The sequence below is a fragment of the Podarcis raffonei genome, chromosome 7 (genome assembly GCF_027172205.1).
Source record: "Podarcis raffonei isolate rPodRaf1 chromosome 7, rPodRaf1.pri, whole genome shotgun sequence".
Lineage (NCBI taxonomy): Eukaryota > Metazoa > Chordata > Lepidosauria > Squamata > Lacertidae > Podarcis > Podarcis raffonei.
The window spans coordinates 16,120,040-16,140,460 of record NC_070608.1 but is presented as its reverse complement, the minus strand read 5'-3'; the positions used below and the strand labels follow the sequence as shown (position 1 = coordinate 16,140,460).

General features: G+C 46.3%; 1 protein-coding gene across 1 annotated transcript in view; it reads left to right on the top strand.

Annotated features, from left to right (window-relative positions):
- The window catches only part of COLEC10 (collectin subfamily member 10), a 28,295-nt gene extending 16,040 nt beyond the window's left edge, over window positions 1–12,255 (top strand). The window contains exons 4-6 of the mRNA XM_053395388.1: window positions 2,618–2,671; window positions 10,222–10,317; window positions 10,867–12,255. Coding sequence (XP_053251363.1) covers window positions 2,618–2,671; window positions 10,222–10,317; window positions 10,867–11,258 — 542 coding nt within the window. The 3' untranslated portion in view covers window positions 11,259–12,255. The remainder of the gene's footprint in view (window positions 1–2,617; window positions 2,672–10,221; window positions 10,318–10,866) is intronic.
- The last annotated feature ends 8,166 nt before the right edge of the window (window positions 12,256–20,421 follow it).

Here is a 20,421-nt window from a genome sequence, read left to right as displayed (position 1 = left end):
AAGCACAACAAGCCCTAAAAGTAGGGTGAGGTGGGTGGGTGTTCCGAATGCATGCACTGAAAGAGGAAGCTCTGGGTCACGTGCATGGGCATAAATAGGTCCCTTGAACCGTTTAGATTGCATCCCATTGGCCAGATTGTACCCAGCTTTGAGGGACCTACCAATCGGGTGTTGTGGCTAACCAGTTGTACCCACCCACAACACAGGGTGTCAGTTGTCCAGGTCTCGCCGCAATACTTGCCCTCTTTAAGGGAGGACCCAATTTGCTAGCTTCAGTGTGCTAATTTAATACCTGTGGTCAGAAAGAAACTCTTGGTATCGGTTGAATCCTAAATTAATAGAATCAAACTAGCTAACAATGCCCATTCAGCACCCTCAAGCTGAAGTATTCCTCTGAAGTTATTCTCTTGGAGAGTGGTAACTTTAGAGCCACCAGTGGCATGTCCCAAGAGAGGTCCTGCTGTTTTCTGAATTTTGTGATTTTCCATGTATTCTGCCCTCTTTCCCTTATGGGATATTCCAGACCCCCTATAGAGTCCTTAAGTGGGTTCCCTATAGGTAGGAGAAAATAACAGAGGCCAACCAGAGTATATTGAGAAGCAAAGTGGCTAGTAAGCCTGATCTTTATTCAGGGAACTGTTGCAACAGGGTCCCCACTCACCACACGCAGGAGGGAGAAGAACCCTGAACAACTTTTGAAATTGTCCACCCTGTAGCCCAAGACCACCCCCCAAAACATCATACTTCACAGAAGGAGGCGGTCTACAGCAGAAATCCTGCCTGCCAGGATACCTGAAAATGGGCACTGATTGCATTACCTGGGCAGCCTGGCCATTCTTTTGTGATGGTTAATACTTTAGTTCCCGAATCCAGGTCACAGGCTCACCCTATTCAAACACAAATACGCCCTTACAGACAGGATTTGCAAGCAAAAAGACAATGGGAAGGCTTTCCCCATTTGCAGAGGAATATTTGAGGTTAAATGAGTCAAAATGACTTCAGGATTGCTCCCCCATACTATTTCAGACACATGGTTCATATATTTAGATATGTGTGCATTTATGGATATTTATTCTGTATCTGAGACCTTAAAATTTATTCTGTATCTGAGACATTAAAATTCTTATAACGCATACCAGATGTGCCTCCCTGCTTGCCCTTTACAGGCAAGAACTGAGCAGGAAGAGGAAACAGTTTCTCACGCACTGTGAATTTGTGAGGGAATATTTACAGAAAGCACCATAGGAGTGCTAGTGAGCTTCCTCATATCACCAGGCACCACATTGACAATCCCCTTGTTAGAGGCAAACCAGACGTGGCCCTAAGCAGGTACAACAAACCACATCTGTCTTTCTTTAAAAATTAATAGTATGCACTGGGGTGGGGGGCAATTTCCTACAGAACACCTGTGCATCTGTGGTGCCATCTTCCTTGGGGGACGCCTTTAGAGGTACGCTTGGCACTTAAATCATCTTTCATGTCAACAGAAAGCCTATTAGTTCGCCCAGGCATTCGTAGGTTGGTTGTTTCAGAAATGAAAGATGCCTGTTTGTAGTTTGCAAGGATTTGTAGGGGTGCTGTTTTTTTTAAAAAAAGAATTTCCGATTTTAATTACAGCTGTTTTTACCTGTTTTTGCACTTCACAGATTTCAGGTTTGTAATCATTTTAATGAGATTTATCTCATGGCATAACGCCATTGTACTCTGCCCTGAAATCAGTTCTGATGAAGGGCAGGTTCGAAATACCTTAAATAAATGACAAATAAATAAATAAATGGATACTCCTATTGGGCAAGTGGGACATTTCCACCCCGGGGCTAATAACAACTGGGGGAGGGTTTATTTTTTTCTGAGGTTGCAACAAGGGGGAAAAAATCTCCCCATCCCACACACTGAGGTTCCAGCAAAAAACAACAACAACAAACCTTCCCACTAGTGCCTGCTATTAATATTTTAAGAAACACAGGTGTGGTTTGCAGTCATGACACATTTAGCAACCTGCCGAGTTTGGATCGGGATGCTTCAGAACTCTTCGGTTGGAAACGATAGCGAGATCCCAATAAATGGATGTGCGTGTGCACATCACAAGCAATTGTGATTCTCTCACAATACCCCCATCAACTCTTCGAAAAACTATTATCTGTCTCCATTACTTGCTGTTCACACATGCAGGAAGGCAGTACCAGGCGCCGTCCAGCCACAAAGCCTCTGAACTTTTAATGGGTCAGCTATTAAAAGCTCGCAGCTTTGTCCACTAAAACAAAAGCCCGAGAGAGCTATTCCATGTGTGTTTACTCAGAAATAAGTCTCACTGTGCTCAGTGGAACTTAGTCCCATCCAAACGGGTCGGTAGGGTTGAAGCAGACCTGTTTAATTTGGCACATCCGCTTAGTCCTGTATCGGGAAAGCTTTTAATGTTTGACGTTTTGCTGTGTTTTTATTATGTTGGGAGCCTCCCAGAGTGGCAGGGGCAACCCTATCAGATGGGTGGAGTATAAGTAATAAATTATTATTATTATTAGCCCTGTCCATCTCTCAAACCCACTCAGCAAACATTACTCAACAGAGCAGTTCTGTTTTCTTATGTGTACATCCTGTGTTTTCTTCCTTTAATCAGGTGACAAAGGACTGAAGGGGTTATCTGGTGTATCTGGAGGAAAGGGCAAAGCAGGTAGGCCGTTTTGATTTCTTTTTGGCTTCCCAAGCAGCTTCTGTCTGCGGGCAGTGATTCCATAGGTGCGTGTAAGCCAGGGATGGTAGCTCTCCCAATCTGGCCACCCAGCTTCCACCAGCCCAGTTAGCCTGGCCAATGGTCAGTGATGATGAGAGTTCATACCATCCAGCATTCCTCAGGTGAATATAGAGACACTTCTCACCCCCACAACTGAAAAATAAGGTAAAGGTAAAGGTACCCCTGCCTGTACGGGCCAGTCGTGTCCGACTCTAGGGTTGTGCGCCCATCTCACTTAAAAGGCCGGGGGCCAGCGCTGTCCGGAGACACTTCCGGGTCACGTGGCCAGTGTGACGAAGCTGCTCTGGCGAGCCAGCACCAGCGCAGCACACGGAAACGCCGTTTACCTTCCCGCTATAAAGTGGTACCTATTTATCTACTTGCACTTAGGGGTGCTTTCGAACTGCTAGGTGGGCAGGAGCTGGGACCGAACGACGGGAGCTCACCCCGCTGCGGGGATTCGAACCGCCGACCATACGATCGACAGGTCCTAGGCACTGAGGTTTTACCCACAGCGCCACCACAGTCATACCTCGGGGTGAAGTAGCTTCGGGATGAGTATTTTCGGGTTGCGCTCTGTGGCGACCCGGAAGTAATGGAGCACGTTACTTCTGGGTTTCACTGCTCGCGCATGCGCGGAAGCGGCGAATTGTGACTCACACACACGTAGACGCACGGACGTTGGTTTCGTTCACTTCAGGATGCGAACAGGGCTCCGGAACGGATACCGTTCACATCCAGAGGTACCACTGTAAACTTTAGAAAGAGACAATATCAGACGCGGACACACAAAGCATTTTAAAATAAAATCAAGACTCCTTGTGTTCCACTCTGCTTCCCTTGTTTTCCTGCCCACTGCCTTGTCCTCATAGTCGTAGGGCCGGGCCTCTGTGGCTACAGCCTCTCTTCCTCCTCCTTGCCCACTCGCCAGCAACTGCTACAAGTTGCCCACGGGAGGTGGCCAGCGGCAATGGCCAGGGAGAGGCAATGGGATTGTCAGGAACGTTCCTTCCGAGAGTGACAGCGAGGGCTCTGAGGACTGAGGGGGGTGGCAGGCAGAAATAGATGGAGGCTTGCTTTCTTCACATGCAGAGAGTGAAGTGAGTACCTCCCATCCAGGAATGCAGGCTGTAAATTTTCAGGACAGCATAAGGCAGGCAGAGGGGCCATGGCTCTCAGACATGTTCTCAGGGGAAGAGGGGCAAACTGGACAATCTGCTCCTGAGTCTCCTCGTACTAGGAGGATGGGCAGAGTCCAGGCTTGGCGTCAAGCCCACAGAAGGAGGAGCAGCCGATGGCGTATATCCTGTTGGAAAAGAGCCCACCCTCCAGTGGGCTCAACTGACCCATCTAGTGAGGAAGACTGAGCTGTGTGCTCTGACTGAACTACTGTGTAACGGTAAAGGGACCCCTGACCATTAGGTCCAGTCGTGGCCGACTCTGGGGTTGCGGCGCTCATCTTGCTTTATTGGCCAAGGGAGCCGGCGTACAGCTTCCAGGTCATGTGGCCAGCATGACTAAGCCGCTTCTGGCGAACCAGAGCAGCGCATGGAAATGCCGTTTACCTTCCCGCCGGAGCGGTACCTATTTATCTACTTGCACCTTGCCGTGCTTTCGAACTGCTAGGTTGGCAGGAGCTGGGACAGAGCAACAGGAGCTCACCCCGTCACGGGGATTCGAACCACCGACCTTCTGATCAGCAAGTCCTAGGCTCTGTGGTTTAACCCACAGCACCACCCGCGTGTAAATACCAATAAATCTGAAAGTTATAAAACCACCAGCCTGCCATGTCTTGGTGTGAGAGGGAGGTCGTAAATCCTGATAGGGATGCTCCCTTGCCACCACTTAGGGCAAGCGCCAGCCCCTTCTCCTCCCTGAGCTCAGCAGCGTAAGAACTGGAAGGGGAAATAGGGACATTCCGGGATCAAATCAGAAGCTGGGATGGCTTTTGCAATTCCAGGACTGTCCCAGGAAAATTGGAGAACTTGGGAGGGTTTGGGAGTTGTGGTCCATCAGCATCAAGAGAGCTACAAGGTCCCCATCCCTGGTGGAGGAGAACATAGGAAGCTGCCTTATACTGAGGGGTAGCTTCTGTCCATCTAGCTCTACAGGCCTCAGCAATCCTGGGTTTTAGTCAGGGACCTTTTGTCTAGACCTACCTGGAGATGCCAGGGATCAAACCTGGGATCTTCTGCACGCAGAACAGAGACTCAGCCACTGAGCCACAGCCCCTCTCCAGTGTATGCATTTCTCCAGTGTGATGTAGTGTGTCTGTGTGTAGTGTGGTGTAGTGGTTAAGAGCGGTAGATTCATAATCTGGGGAACCGGGTTCGCGTCTCCGCTCCTCCACATGCAGCTGCTGGGTGACCTTGAGACTCCTTTAGTAAAGGTAAAGGAACCCCTGACCATTAAGTCCAGTCGTGGCTGACTCTGGGGTTGCGGCGCTCATCTCGCTTTATTGGCCGAGGGATCCGGCGTACAGCTTCCGGATCATGTGGCCACCATGACTAAGCCGCTTCTGGCAAACCAGAGCGTGCACGGAAACGCCGTTTACCTTCCCGCCGGAGTGGTACCTATTTATCTACTTGCACTTTGACATGCTTTCGAACTGCTAGGTTGGCAGGAGCAGGGACTGAGCAACGGGAGTTCACCCTGTTTCGGGGATTCGAACTGCCGACCTTCTGATCGGCAAGTCCTAGGCTCTGTGGTTTAACCCACAGCGCCACCCGCATCCCATCACAGCGCCACCAGACTCCTTAGGGTAGTGATAAAGCGGGATATCAAATGCAAACCCTTGTAGCAGTTTGAAAGCATGCCAGTGCAAGTAGATAAATAGGTACCGCTGCGGCGGGAAGGTAAACAACGTTTCCGTGTGCTCTGGTTTCCATCACAGTGTCCTGTTGTGCCAAAAGCGGTTTAGTCATGCTGGCCCAGAAAGCTGTCTGTGGACAAATGCCGGCTCCCTTGGCCTGAAAGCAAGATCAGCGCCGCAACCCCATAGTCGCCTTTGACTGGACTTAACCGTCCAGGCGTCCTTTACCTTTTACCTACCAAACGTGCAACGTATCTGTGGAGAAGGAGGAATGAGCCCACCCCACCCAGGGGTGTGACCAACACCCCTGACACCATACAAGTAGGTGTATGGTGTAGTATTTGGTGTCTCTTTGCAGACCTTGGGTTTTAAAAGCAAAGGTCAGAGGTTAAGGTCAGAGGGTGTTGGAAGCAGCGACAACAGTAGGGTTCCACTCCCTCTCCTTCTCTACTTTGAATGGAAAGTGAGTGGAGAAGACTTTGGCCCAAGTTTAGCAAGTCTGGGTCCAAACAGAGGTTCTGACTTAAATAAAGTAACGGGGGGGGGAGGTATGCCCCACCCTGCATAATCGATCACATGACGCAGAGCACCCACAACATTTGAATGGCGGTGCCCATCAACTTTGGGGGGAGGGTGAAGACCTCTTCGGGCCCCCGGAGTTGGCTCCTACGGGCCCGACTAAATATTATTTATTCAGTTTCTATTACTCCTTTCCTCCCAGGGCAGTGAACAGCAAAGCAGTCAAACAATAAAAACCATTTAAAAGCATTAAGAATGTCCAAAAGCATTTTAAAAACAGCCACGCACCCTCGCAGCTAAGAATTTCAAGGCTTGCTGGGGACAGTATATTTCCGCCATTAAAAGCCTAGGTTGAACAGGGTTGTGTTTGAATCCCTTCTGGGTTTTAATGAGGGACACACTTCACCGGGAAGGGCATTCCACAAACAAACCCACCACCAAGAAGGCCCCGTTATGGTTCAGCAGTAACCAGGCAGCAGCCAGTGATGGCACCGCCAATAATTCACGCCTGGAGTTCCATTGTGGAGAAAAAGGAGAGATAGAAAATAAATAAATAAATAAATAAATAAATAAATAAATAAATAAATAGTTATATACAAAACCCCAGGTCAGTGATGCAACATTAAAACCTGGCACACATTAAGTCCTGATTTCTGTTATCTTAACACACTGAAAACTTTTGTTAAAGAAAGACATAACTCTTTTTTGTTTTTGTCACACAAGGGCTTTTCTGTTCTAAATCCAGTTTTTTTCCTTCTTAAGGGCACCAAATTATTTTTTAAAGCACATATTGACATTCTCCCTAAAGCAGAGAGAGTACTATGCAAACAAAGGAAAGATCTTGCGTAACGTAACTCTAATCCTTCTCCTTTCAACAGGGGAATTAGAAAGAGTTCAGGAGTACAGGTTGCCGGGGTGTTTTCGTTTTGGCCTTTTTTTTTGCCAGGCCCAAACAGAATCCAAGGCCAGTTTGCAAGGTTGAATATTTTGGGTGTTTCTTGCCAGCCCAGCTGAAGCACGTGCTGAGGACTAAAGCAGTCCAGCGAAAAGGCCCTCAGCATTTTGCAACAAGCATTCATCCCGAATGCATGGCTGTGATAAACTGTGTGTATTTGAAATTACAGTATGCTAATAGGCTCTAGCTACAAGATGACAGAAGCCCACTAGACAAAACAGCTGCAAGAGAGGACAGTTACCAAAGAGTCGTCAGTACCAAAAACTCTACAGCAGTGTTCCCCAATCTTGGGTCTCCAGCTGCTTTTGGACTACAATTCCCATCATCCCTGACCACTGGTCTTGCTAGGTAGGGATGATGCGAGTGCTGGAGACACAAGTTTGGGAAGCACTGCCGCAGAGGAAGGGTAAGGAACCTTTGTCCTCCCCGAGATGTTGCTGACGTGAACTGCAACTCCCATCATCCCTGCCCATTGGCCATGCTTGCTCAGCCTGATGGGAGTTGTGGTTCAGCTGCAACATCTGGAGGGGCAAAGGTTCCTCACAGCTGCTGTAGCATGTGGTCAGTAACAGTGGACAAAAGCCACCCCCACAAAAAAAAGAAATTACTAAATTTCTCTCCTGTAGCCTCACCTGACTCCAGCAGCAAAAGTCAGCAGAACACAGGTTGAGATTGCAGGTGGCAGACAGCAAAGGCGCTTTCTGCATTTTCCTCCATAACAGCTTGCCTATTTTCCCAGCCCACAAAAAAAAGTATTTTTATCCTCCCTACTCCCACAGGAGCTTGAGGCAGCTTGCATTATAAACACGACTGTAAAATAATCACATTGAAACCTATAAAAGACAGAGGACACACAGCGGCAATAAACATGCTTTTGCCAAAAACATTGACTAACGCCGCTGGACTGCTGTGGGAGTCAGGCCCACGGGAAAAGTTCTGCCGTGTTTCAAGTCAGAGGCCTGGTTCATATATAATGAGAAAGCATGTTTTGCATTATGTGAACATGCTGTGATGAGCATCATGTCTGCAGGTTCGCCCCCCTTCACATACCAGAGGAGAGTGGAAGTTTTTGTTGCTGCTGCTGTTGTTATGGAAGCCACGGTTTCCTGTTACGTCCAAACATTTGTGAGAACAAACCAGAATCAAACTAGCCCTATTCGGGCTTTCACTTCCAAACATGCAAAGAGGCCCGTTGGAACGTGTGTGATTAATTCTGCGCCTCTCAGTGACATCAAGTACACTAGAAGTATTCCCAATCCAGTGTGTCGCTTGCCGAATCTGAAAGGAGCAACAGAATTTCCAACATGGGGGCAGGAATTCTGGCCAATCAGGGTTTTTTGTGATAACTCTGCCGTGATGGTAGCCTCCTTCAGACTTGCCCAATCACGTGTAGGCTCAGGACAGTGTCACCAAAGGGGCAGAGCTAGCCCTGCACATTCCTTAAGGGCCCTTCGCATTTCAGACTGAGCACCTGTACAGGGCTTCTTTGGCTTCCGAGTCAGGTTTGCACCCTCACTAGAGTTTAAACAAACCATAGTCCCCTGACAAAATGTGGAACCATGAGTTGTTTAACCTTGTTGTTTAACATGAGTTGTTTTACCTTGTGGGTAAAAGAGAAGAGTGTGGACATGTTAGCTGGAGCCTTATCCCAGCTCATTCCCAGCACAATGCTCATTCCTAAATTAAGAAGCAATGGCTGAATAAGCCAGGATAGTTACGTCCAAATTGTCCCATTGCACATTCTACCCCTGACCTTCCAGTGTTAAACAAAAAGGGGGCTTCCGTGTGCATTTGACTGAACACCCTTAGAAGTATTATAATGATTATTTCAATTTCTTAGCTGCCCTTCACCATAAGGTCCCGGATTGGGTTGCAGCAATTTAAAAATGCAATATTAAAAAGGGTTTGAAACAATTTGCAGTCACAAGATGAGTCTGGATCCTAAAAACATGATTATCAGGTGTCAAAGGATGAGGTTAAAAAGGTGCACACTCACCATACAACAGAAACTCCACACTGAAAGTGCTACATGCATTGTCCTGTCTAGAGGCAATTCTACAATTTAGGAGCTGCCACAGGGAATGCCTTTTCCAGGGACACACCCACCCACACCCACCCACCAAATCCTGAGTGTGGTGAAACTACCACGACGGCCCCTTCTGCCAATTTTAGTGCCCAAGAGGGTCTGTAGGGAAGGAGGTCTTACAAATGAGGACCTTGTGTTATAACGGTTCCCAGTCTCAAGACTGCTTCTAAATGCAAGCTTTGTCCTCTGCTTCACAGCTCATGGTTTGGCTGGGAAAATGGACGACATGCTACAACAAACTATGGCTTAGCTCAGTGTGGCACAGTACCAAAATGGCATGGGAGGAGCGAGGCGGCCTCTATTTCCCTTCCCAGAGCCTGTATGCTTCTGCATTCATGCTTCTGAGCCATAGTTTGGCTTTGCGTGGCAAAAGTCCCCTTTGTTGTTGTTGTTTAGTCGTGTCTGACAATTTGTGACCCCATGGACCAGAGCACGCCAGGCACTCCTGTCTTCCACTGCCTCCTGCAGCTTGGTCAAACTCATGCTGGTAGCTTCGAGAACACTGTCCAACCATCTCGTCCTCTGTCATCCCCTTCTCCTTGTGCCCTCAATCTTTCCCAACACCAGGGTCTTTTCCAGGGAGTCTTCTCTTCTCATGAGGTGGCCAAAGTATTGGAGCCTCAGGATCTGTGAGCACTCAGGGCTGATTTCATTCAGAATGGATAGGTTTGATCTTCTTGCAGTCCATGGGACTCTCCAGAGTCTCCTCCAGCACCATAATTCAAATGTCCCCTTTAACCTTAGTTAAAGGTTAGCCAACATGTCTCCATGCTTTGGGTGCTGCAAATGGTCAGTGCAATTCCATGGGATGGACTCAACTAACTCATTTCACTAGTGGAAATCAGCACAAGGACTTCCAGTCATGCAACAGGGGTTTTCCTCCTTTCCTTTGGGCATTACCCCTGCAACCCCAAACTGACTCAGGCGAACAGGTTGTGAGAACCTTCAGAGCAGCTTGCATGAGGAAAACTCCTTCCTGGGAGTTGTGTGGGGCATCAGACCACACCCAGGTCCTTCCTGACTTTATCATATGTATATTTGTTTTAAACAGCTATGTAATGCTTACCCACTTTGATGCTTTGGGTAGACTATTTGATTATATACCTATATGGGGTTAGGTGCTGTCTGTGACTGCGGGAAATATCGCAAAGTCGTTGGACAACTGGACATCAACGTTGCTCGGCTCAAGAGTTCCATCAAGTTTGTGAAGAATGGTATGTTTCATTTCCTTGGTTCTAAAACTGCCATTTGGGAAAGGTGGCATAAAAATGTAATTAGGCACCAGGCAAAAACATTCCTCTTCTTCCACGCCTTTGGCTAATTAATCAACTTATGGCCTTTTAAACTGTGGGTGAGAATTTATTGCTTTTGTTTGTGACTATACCATAGCCTTTTATATACTGACCTTTTATGTTCTTCCACATCCGTTTAATGCTTCTAACCCTTCTTTTACATTCTTTTAGCGTCTTTTAGAATACAATAGTCTTTTATATATACCTTCTATTTTAATAATTTTAGCTTTCCAAAACATTTTACAGATTTTAAATGATTGTTCCCCACCCTACTTATGCTGGTCTATGACCGTAATAAATATTTGATTGACATGTATCTTTTTGTTTTTATATTGTAAATCTCCCTGCTATCCTCGGATGAACGGTCGTGTAGAAATTTAATCAATCACAACAATAATGATTCGGGGCTTTTGAGGATATCCTGAAAAAGTTTGCTTTGTTAAAACGGGCTTTTTGTTTTTCTTTTCCAAGTGTTAGCAGGTATCAGGGAAACAGAGGAGAAATACTATTACATCGTACAGGAAGAAAAAAGCTACAAGGAAGCGCTCACTCATTGCAGGATTCGAGATGGGGTTCTGGCGATGCCGAAGGATGAGGCTGCCAACGCCGTGATCTCTGACTATGTATCCCAAAGTGGCCTCTTCCGAGTCTTCATTGGCCTGAGCGACATGGAGAACGAAGGGCAGTTCGTGTATGCTGACCGTACTCCATTGCAGAGCTACAGCAATTGGAAGGAAGGAGAACCTCAGGACACCTCCGGGCAGGAAGACTGCGTGGAAATGCTCAGCACCGGGCAGTGGAATGATACGGAGTGCCATCACACGATGTACTTTGTCTGCGAATTCCCAAAGAAGAGAAAGTAGGCGCCAGAGGGAATCTGTGGCACACCCTATGATCACCCTGTGCTGGTCAGCTATTGAACTAAGAGTCTAGGAGAGGAATCTGCTTCCAATACACCAGGTATACAGAACTGGTGGCCCTCCATAAATTGTTGGACTCCAAATCCCCTCATCCTTATGTTGGCTGGGGCTGATGGCCCTTGGAGTTCAACAAACTCTGGAGGGACATTAACAATGACACTATAATTTGGATATTTACTACTCAATAAATCTTTTAGTACTGAAGTTTGAGATCTGGGCCTTCTGCTAGGTCTCCTCATTATCTTCAGACACAGCACCCTAAGCTGTTGTCCTTTCTCCTTGCTTCCAACATCTGGAGCTCATCCACAGGCCTGATTATAGACAACCACTGGCAAACACAATGAGTGCCAAAGCCACAAGTGATAGAAGAAAGGGCATCCTCGACGTATGCATATCCTTATATGGCACCGATCCTCAGAATACTTACAGGCCAGTCCTAAGCAGCTTTTCTTGGGGGTACATCTCACCGAGTTCAATAGGACTGAGGCTTGGTCTACACATATAGAAAAATGAGAATAGAATACAGCTTCAGAGAGCAGGTGGTGGAGTGAATGCTTATGAATTCTGCTCCCCTCTTAATTATTGTATTTTAGGAACTCCAGCAAATAGAGAACCAGTGTAACAAGTAAAGGTCTGGTTTTCTGTCTGGAGGCAGGATTGATTTTGCTTTTCTACACGGAAGCAATCAAAATTATTATCCCTTACTGGCTGTAGCACAGTCTGTTCTACCACCACACTTGGAACTCATTCCCCTGCATGTTGGTTCCAGCGTAAGTATATTTAGGACTTTACCCTTCCTCCGACACAGCAGCCTGGCTGCTTCTGATAAATTTCAGTGCGATGTCAGTGAGATTATTCCTGGGGCTTCATTTCTCATGCCGTGTACTATATCACAGAATTGTTGTGAAGGTTAGGACACAATAAAGACTATAGCATGGTGCACTATGATGTACTGCATGATAAGTAGTCCTCTATAGAAATCCCACTTCTTCTTACATTCACCTAAAAAACAGGCACCCACCTCCCACTCGTCTCCCTGTTCCAACTAGAGATGGAGGAGAAATTTTATTCAGTTCACATTTCAAGGCAAAGCAACATACTTCGCATTTTGCAAAACAAGATGCAAAACTGAAACACTCCCAAAATTCACACTTCTCCGAATCTTGCGGCACTGTTTTCCAACCAAGTGATGTGTACAAAAATGCATATATACTGGCAAAAAAAGGTGTGCATATTTATATACTGGTGAAAATAAGACAAAAAAAATGTGTTGGGGGAGATTGCTTTGACAATATGTATACAGCAGTACCTCCAGTTACGAACTTAATTCATTCCAGAGGTCTGTTCTTAACCCGAAACCATTCTTAACCTGAGGTGAGCTTTTGCTAATGGGGCCTCCCGCTGCCGCCGCACCGCTGGCACGCAACTTCTGCTTGCATCCCGGGGCAAAGTTCGCTACCAAGAGACCTACTTCCGGGTTAGCAGAGCTCGTTACCCGAAGCATTCATAAGGAGAACAGTACGTAACCTGAGGTTCCACTCTATTTGGCAAAAATCATGATCAAACCCTGATCAATTTTCACAAGGACTTAAAAAAACCAAAACTGCAGAAAGATGTGGAAATGCGGAGAACTGAAATCAAGATTGGAAAAATGAGAAACTGAGAGAAACCAAGATTGACAGACTCATCCATCCCTAATTCCAACCCTCGTGGGTGGGGAATGGGTTATTAGTTTCCTGTTCTTCTTAGGGACTTTTGCCAAGAGCTAGTTAATGAATCACAATAATTGTGAGTTTAAATGAGCAGAGAAACTTGATTCACAGGTTAGTTCAGGAGATATCACCTGAGTCACGAGCTTTCTGGGATGGGTGTTGACTAGTAGCGGGCATCTGCCTGCCAAATTAGCACTACTGGCGGTAGAGATGATGAAAGAGAAGATAGGAACGGCCCCATGGCTTGCAAAAGTGACAAAATAGCAAAGGACCAAGTACTGTCCAAGTCTAGTTGTCCTTTAAACAGAAGGACCCCATTATGATGCACCAAGAAAACACAAGAGGGAGAGAAATTAATACATCATCTTTGGATACTGAGTTGTCCATGCCTATTGCCAACTGGATCTGAAGCATGTTTGCCCAACAGAAAATCTGAGAGCTCTTTTGTAAGTTGTGCATAAGATTTCTGCCTTGGGCTACTTTCACAGGTCATATAACCAAGAGCAGTGAAGCCAAAGGTAAATCCCTAGAGGATCATGGAGCAAGTCTAAGATATATAACCAAGGCCTTTACCATCCAAATATTGGAAGCTCTCTCTGGTGCATTCACCAACATGAAAAGCTTCGGATATAGCTGCACACTTTGTTCCTCAAATGCAGGCGCTGCCTCTTTTGTCAAAGGCATCAGCTGTCAGTTTGGGAACAGAGTAAGAACAAGGGTGAAGGTTCTTCAGTTTTGCACATAGCCTTTGGTTCCAGTGAATCACACGCCTCATTTTTGCAACCATACCAATGAAAGACAGTCATTCACAAACAGCAGAAACAACTGTGAGTGAATGGGCTCTCAAAATTCGTATCCTATTTTTGGGCAGAGGAACTGGAGGGGCCATTTCACCAAATTTCTGCAGGAAAATGAGAAATTCTCCAAAAGTGTCCCTGGGGTAATGGCAGAAATAGCACAGCTTCTTTCTCTTCCTCCCTGTTTTCTTTTTCTTTTTGAGCAATTAACAGTGAAACAGCATCCTCCACAATGCCCTAGGCAAAGAAGTTTAGATGCAATTGTTTTGTGGAGTATCTTCTGCTCAGTACATGAAGGTAGTCAACATGGTGTCTTCCAAATGTAGTAGACTTGTAGACTACAACTCCCATCATCCCTGACCATAAGCCATGTTGGCAGAGGCTGATGGGAGCTGTAGTCCAGAACAACTGGAGGGAAGCACCGGCAGAACTACGTATGGTACCCCTGCAATCTGTGTTCAAGCTCAAAAACACTAGGGTTGCCATATTTCAAACAGCAAAAATCTGGACAGAAAAGTTGTTGAGCTGTGTTTTTGTGTGTGGTTTTTTTGGCCAAAGTTGTTGAGCTTTTATTAGTTTTGCCCAAAGTTGTTGGGCTTTTTGGACAAAATTGCTTTAAAAACTGCCAGTCTCAAGCTATTTTTATGGGGAAATGGCACAAAACTGCACTGCCGACGTCCAGATTGTCCCGGAAATTTTCCTGATTTCTGCCCAGACACTGCTGCCAACTACAGTATTCCGGATCTGTCCGGGAAAAGCCGGAACGATGGCAACCCTGAAAAACACACTAATGCTGGGGGGGGGGGCTCATTCCTTGGTGTTAAATATAGCCAAGAGGTCTTCCAGTTCAGTGATGGTTATACAGTGGTGCCTCGGGTTGCATACGCTTCAGGTTACATATGCTTTAGGTTACAGACTCTGCTAGAAATAGCAGAGAAATAGTGCTGCAGGTTAAGAACTTTGCTTCAGGATGAGAACAGAAATCGTGCTCTGGCAGCACAGCGGCAGCAGGAGGCCCCATTAGCTAAAGTGGTGCTTCAGGCTAAGAACAGTTTCAGGTTAAGTACGGACCTCTGGAACGAATTAAGTACTTAACCCCAGGTACCACTGCATTGATCTGTATTGATGCTAGATTTGTGTGGTGTGTGAGACCTCCAGGGCAGAGCAAATGCCTTTTCCCCTCAAATGTTGTTGCTGCACCTTGCCTGCCTTCCTGCCACACCCTTAGCCATCCCCAAAATATTTCCCCACTGCGATGTTGCACCATGCAGTTTCACAGCCCGTGTTTTACTCTCTTGATTTTCATTAAAAGGGTGGAATCTTGGAACGACTCACAGAGTCCTGTTTAGCAGGAAGAAACAATGATCAACAGAGAAATCCTTAACAAATATTATAATGAAAGGCGCACAGGTCTGTACAAAGGCATGTCCATTCTTAAGAGATGATTCAGCGCTTAAGCCTGTGTTTAATTTTAAGTGTGCATTTGGCATCCCAGTGCCAAACATTCTAGTCCTATACAGCCTCAGTGATTTTGACCGGAAGGTTAAACACAGGCTGAACTCACCAGCTGAAACCAACAGGACTTTAAAAAGGGCTTAATTGAGCAGGATCGTGTCCATTGTGTAGAAGTCATTTCTGCTGAAGTTTATATGGCATGCATATATAACAAAAGGTAAAAAGTTAAAGGTAAAGGACCCCTGGACAGTTAAGTCGAGTCAAAGGTGACTATGGGGTTGTGGCGCTGATCTCCCTTTCAGGCCAAGGGAGCCGGCGTTTGCCCACGGACAGTTTCCCGGATCATGTGGCCAGCAGGACTAAACTGCTTCTGGCACATTGGAACACTGTGATGGAAACCAGAGCGCACGAAAATGCTGTTTACCTTCCCGCTACAGCAGTACCTATTTGTCTACTTGCACTGGTGTGCTTTCGAACTGCTAGGTTGGCAGGAGTTGGGACAGAGCAATGGACAGAGCACACACTGTCACATGGATTTGAACCGCCGACTTCTGATCGGCAAGCCCAAGACGCTCAGTGGTTTAGACCACAGCACCACCCGCATGTCCACTATGCTTTTAAAGAACTATGATACACTCATGATTTCCCCGAACAAATTCTGGAAGCTGATTGCGTGGCATCTTTAAAACTTTGCTCTCCACCCCCCCCCCCATCCCACTGCAGTCCCAATCCAGATCAGGGTCCCCATGCCTTCAATCTGCATTGCGAAAGGGTCCTTTTTTCCAGGGGGGAGTTCAACATGGACTGATGGATGTTGTACTTCAGCATCATTTGAAAGAGCCAAAGCTTCCTCACAGCTGGGTTAAACGAAACAGTGCACTTTGTATGCACAAGGAAGAGAAGTTACAGTCACAGTGAACTTTATTCATTTTAAAGGTAAAGGTAAAGGGACCCCTGACCATTAGGTCCAGTCGTGGCCGACTCTGGGGTTGTGGCCTTCATCTCGCTTTACTGGCCGAGAGAGCCGGCGTACAGCTTCCGGGTCATCTGGCCAGCATGACTAAGCCACTTCTGGAGAACCAGAGCAGCACACGGAAACACTGTTTACCTTCCCGCCAGAGTGGTACCTATTTATCTACTTGCACTTGATGTGCTTTCAAGCTGCTAGGTTGGCAGGAGCAGGGACCGAGCAGCAGGAGCTCACCCCGTTGCGGGGATTCAAACCGCCGACCTTCTGATTGGCAAGTCCTAGGCTCTGTGGTTTAACCCACAGCGCCACCTGAATCCCTTTATTCATTTTAGGTGTCTGCAAAATCTCGGCAGGGTACTGGGTCGCCGTTAAATTTTGACGTTGATGAGACGGCTATCTTTGACGAAAGCAAAATCTGGCAGGGACTGATTTGTGGCTGTGCCGCTTCACTGCTGCAGAACTCCAGCCCTGCTGGATTTCAGGAGCACAAAACTGAAATTAAACAACCGTGAATAGAAGCACGGAGGACCAGTTTCTCTGGAACACACCATCTGCATGGGACTATGGTCTGAATGCCCCAAGCAAGTGTGTTCCTGGCTTAAGTGCCCAGCTGAAAAAGACTTGCAGCTGCTGTGTGCCAGCAGAGGACCACAGAACAGCTGCCACCTGCAAGGGAAACCTGTCTAATGACATTCCTCACTTGCCTTCCTTCGTAGAAGGACATGATCCGGCAAGCATTATTGCTGAAAATGTGCAAAAATGAATTTAAATTCCATTGGAGCAACCCTTTTGTTGTTGTTGTTCTCAATAAACTGGGACTGATCAATGCAACCAACACATAGGCAACACCATAGCTGTGCACTGAGGCAGCACTCGATTCCATTTTCACGACAATTTCCTAACCTAACTTCTGTGTTCAATGTGATTTTTCACACAACACAAAGCCTAGTGAAGTTTAGTGCTCATATGCATATTAAGGGGAAGGGCAGGGGGAGTCTGCAACTTGGTTAACCCAGAAAATCGTGGGAGTTTTGTCCTGCAATTTTCCCGCTGCTTTTGTGGGCCCTGCCATGCAATGAAATTTGGGGTGGTATTCCAGCATATAGATATTTCCCGCCATTTTCGTGGGTGATTCATGGAGGCACAGAATGGTGGAGATTGATGCCCGCTGATGCCCGCTGTTGCATCACAGCAAGCCCACCTGTTGGGGTGGAATGGATTTTCACTTGGAATGAATTTTAGGGCAACATGGTGGCATATTGATCAAAAAGCTGCAGTTCCATAATGCAGCAGGCACTGCTGTGTAAACAGAATGATAGAAACCAGGATAGAATCTAACCAGGAAAACAAACACAATAATCGCAATGTCTGAATCAGGCATAGGCAAACTTGGCCCTCCAGATATTTTGGCACAAAACTCCCATGATCCCTAGCTAACAGGACCAGTGGTCAGGGATGATGGGAGTTGTAGTCCCAAAACATCTGGAGGGCCGAGTTTGTCTATGCCTGGTCTGAATGCATTCTGAGTGGTCTTTTGCAGTAGTGCATTCCAGACAAACAAGCCCCATCCTATGCTCCTTTAATTCTCCCCATCCTATTCCTCCTTTGAGGTCCAGCTCTGAGGGCCTTCTAGCTGTTTCCTCATTGTGAGAAGCAAAGTTACAGGGAACCAGGCAGAGGGCCTTCTCGGTAGTGGTGCCCACCCTGTGGAACGCCCTCCCATCAGATGTCAAAGAAATTAACAACTATCTGATGCTTAGAAAACAGGCAGCCCTGTTTAGGGAAGTTTTTAATGACTAATGTTTTAATGTATTTTTTATTTCTTGTTGGAAGCCGCCCAGAATGGCTGGGGAAACCCAGCCAGATTTGCGGGATATAAGTTAATAATAATAATAATAATAATAATAAGAAGAAGAAGAAGAAGAAGAAGAAGAAGAAGAAGAAGTATTATTATTGCTCCAAAAGGATTGCCTTTTATCTACACATAAGTGTATTTTACAGCCTCTGCTTAAAAACATAAGAATAGCCCTGCTAGAGCAGAGCAAAGCCTCATCTAGTCTGGAGCAACCTCCTTTAAATCCTTTTTCGAGCATTGACACAATTTCGTTGTTGGCGGCTCATCTCTGAAACCCTCCTACACCAGAAACCAGAGTTTCTACGTCAGGGTAATTCCTATCCCAGTTCAGGATCAGACCTATGCTGTATCATTTTTATTACTACCAAACACCTCTTTCATGCTTGGAAATTGCAACATGACTCCATAGATAGTTGCAACTATGCAGTCCAACCAGAATGTGGTGTGCTGGTTTGGCACAACACGAGTAAGATGAATAAAGATTTTTTTTAAAGGATCTTGAAACCTGATACACAGTCACAGGCACTTATTATAGCCATACCTACTAGGGTGTGCGTGTGTATACTGGATACAAAAATGAGAAATCCTGTTGGAGGTTTCTGAAACCTAGCAGAATGCTGCAAACAGGATTGGAGAAAAGGCCTCTGATTATCTTCCAGGAGTCTTTTTCATTCCATTTAATGAGAAAAATAGCCCAAGGCAGAGTATATGCATTATACACAGAGAGAGAAAGAGAGACAAACACTCATTCCAGCTCTCTGAGTAGCAAGAAGTTCCAAGGACACAAAACTTACCCAGGCGTGGCATCCATTAGAAGATAGTGGCACCCGCCCTGTGGAACACCCTCCCATCAGATGTCAAAGAAATAAACAACAATCTGACTTTTAGACGACATCTGAAGGCAGCCCTGTTTAGGGAAGCTTTTAATACTTGATGAATTATTGTATTTTAATATTTTGCTAGAAGCCACCCAGAGTGGCTAGGGAAACCCAGCCAGATGGGCGGGGTATAAATAATAAATTATTATTATTATTATTATTATTATTATTATTATTATTATTACTGGAGGCTTGTTGGTGTTTTTAAATGCTTGCAAATATATCTTCTTTTTCTTCTTCTTTGGCGATTGCTCGTAGCTGAGTAAGATTATCTTCCATAAACACGATTTTAACAGTGAGTCCGTAAGTGACTATGGAGGCCAATTCTGGATCCACACGTCCTTCCACAGTGGAGACATAGGTTTCCGGACGGGAGTTGATCATGGTGTGGATTTGCCAAGCGTGCCTTCCTCTTAGCATGTTTCTCCCTTGCGTCCTGAGTTTGAGCGTCTTCAAAGCCCATGACACCTTTGGTAAAGGCTGTTCTCCAACTGGAGCGCTCGCTGACCAGTGTTTCCCAGTTGTCGGTGTTTATACTACATTTTTAAAGATTTGCCTTGAGAGAGTCTTTAAACCTCTTTTGTTTTTGCCACCAGCATTACACTTTCCATTTTTAGGTTTGGAATAGAGTAGTTGCTTTGGAAGACAATAGCCAGGCATCCACACAACATACAGTGGTACCTCGGGTTACAGATGCGTCAGGTTACAGACTCCACTAACCCAGAAATAGTACCTCAGGTTAAGAACTTTGCTTCAGGATGAGAACAGAAATTGCGTGGTGGTGGCGCGGCAGCAGCGGGAGGCCCCATTAGCTAAAGTGGTGCTTCAGGTTAAGAACAGTTTCAGGTTAAGAATGGACCTCCAGAACGAATTAAGTTCTTAACCCGAGGTACCACTGTATATGCAAATATATAGGTTGTGTACAGCCTATGCAACAGAGGCACAGCTTGAACACTTCAAAGTCCACAGCCCCAACATCAGATCTCCAGAGAGACAGTCAACACTCTAAGTTGCCCACATAGCCCAAACTCAGCCTTTGTTGCTCTCTCTCAAATTGCAATCACAAGCACAACCCACGGTGCTTCTGGATAGCCTGTTTATTGAGCATTCATTCCGATTTGTTCGTGGGGGAGATTCTTCAGCGCCTGGAGATGATCGGTCAAGTTGTGTAGCAGTGACCAGAGAAGGAATGACAGCTGGGAGGATCGCAGAAAGGAACGCCATGGTGCACCTGTATCAGCACAGCCAGATGCCTTCACCTGCCCCAGCTGCAACAAAGCATGTCTCTCCCACATTGGTCTCTACAGCCACAGCAGGCGCTGTAACTCTTCAACACTTTGACTTCACCTCTCGATTGCCTCCCAAGGCAGATAGATGCCAACCAGTCCAGTCCATATCAAAGCAAGCATTATCCCATGCTCTCCAGTGCATTTTCCTGC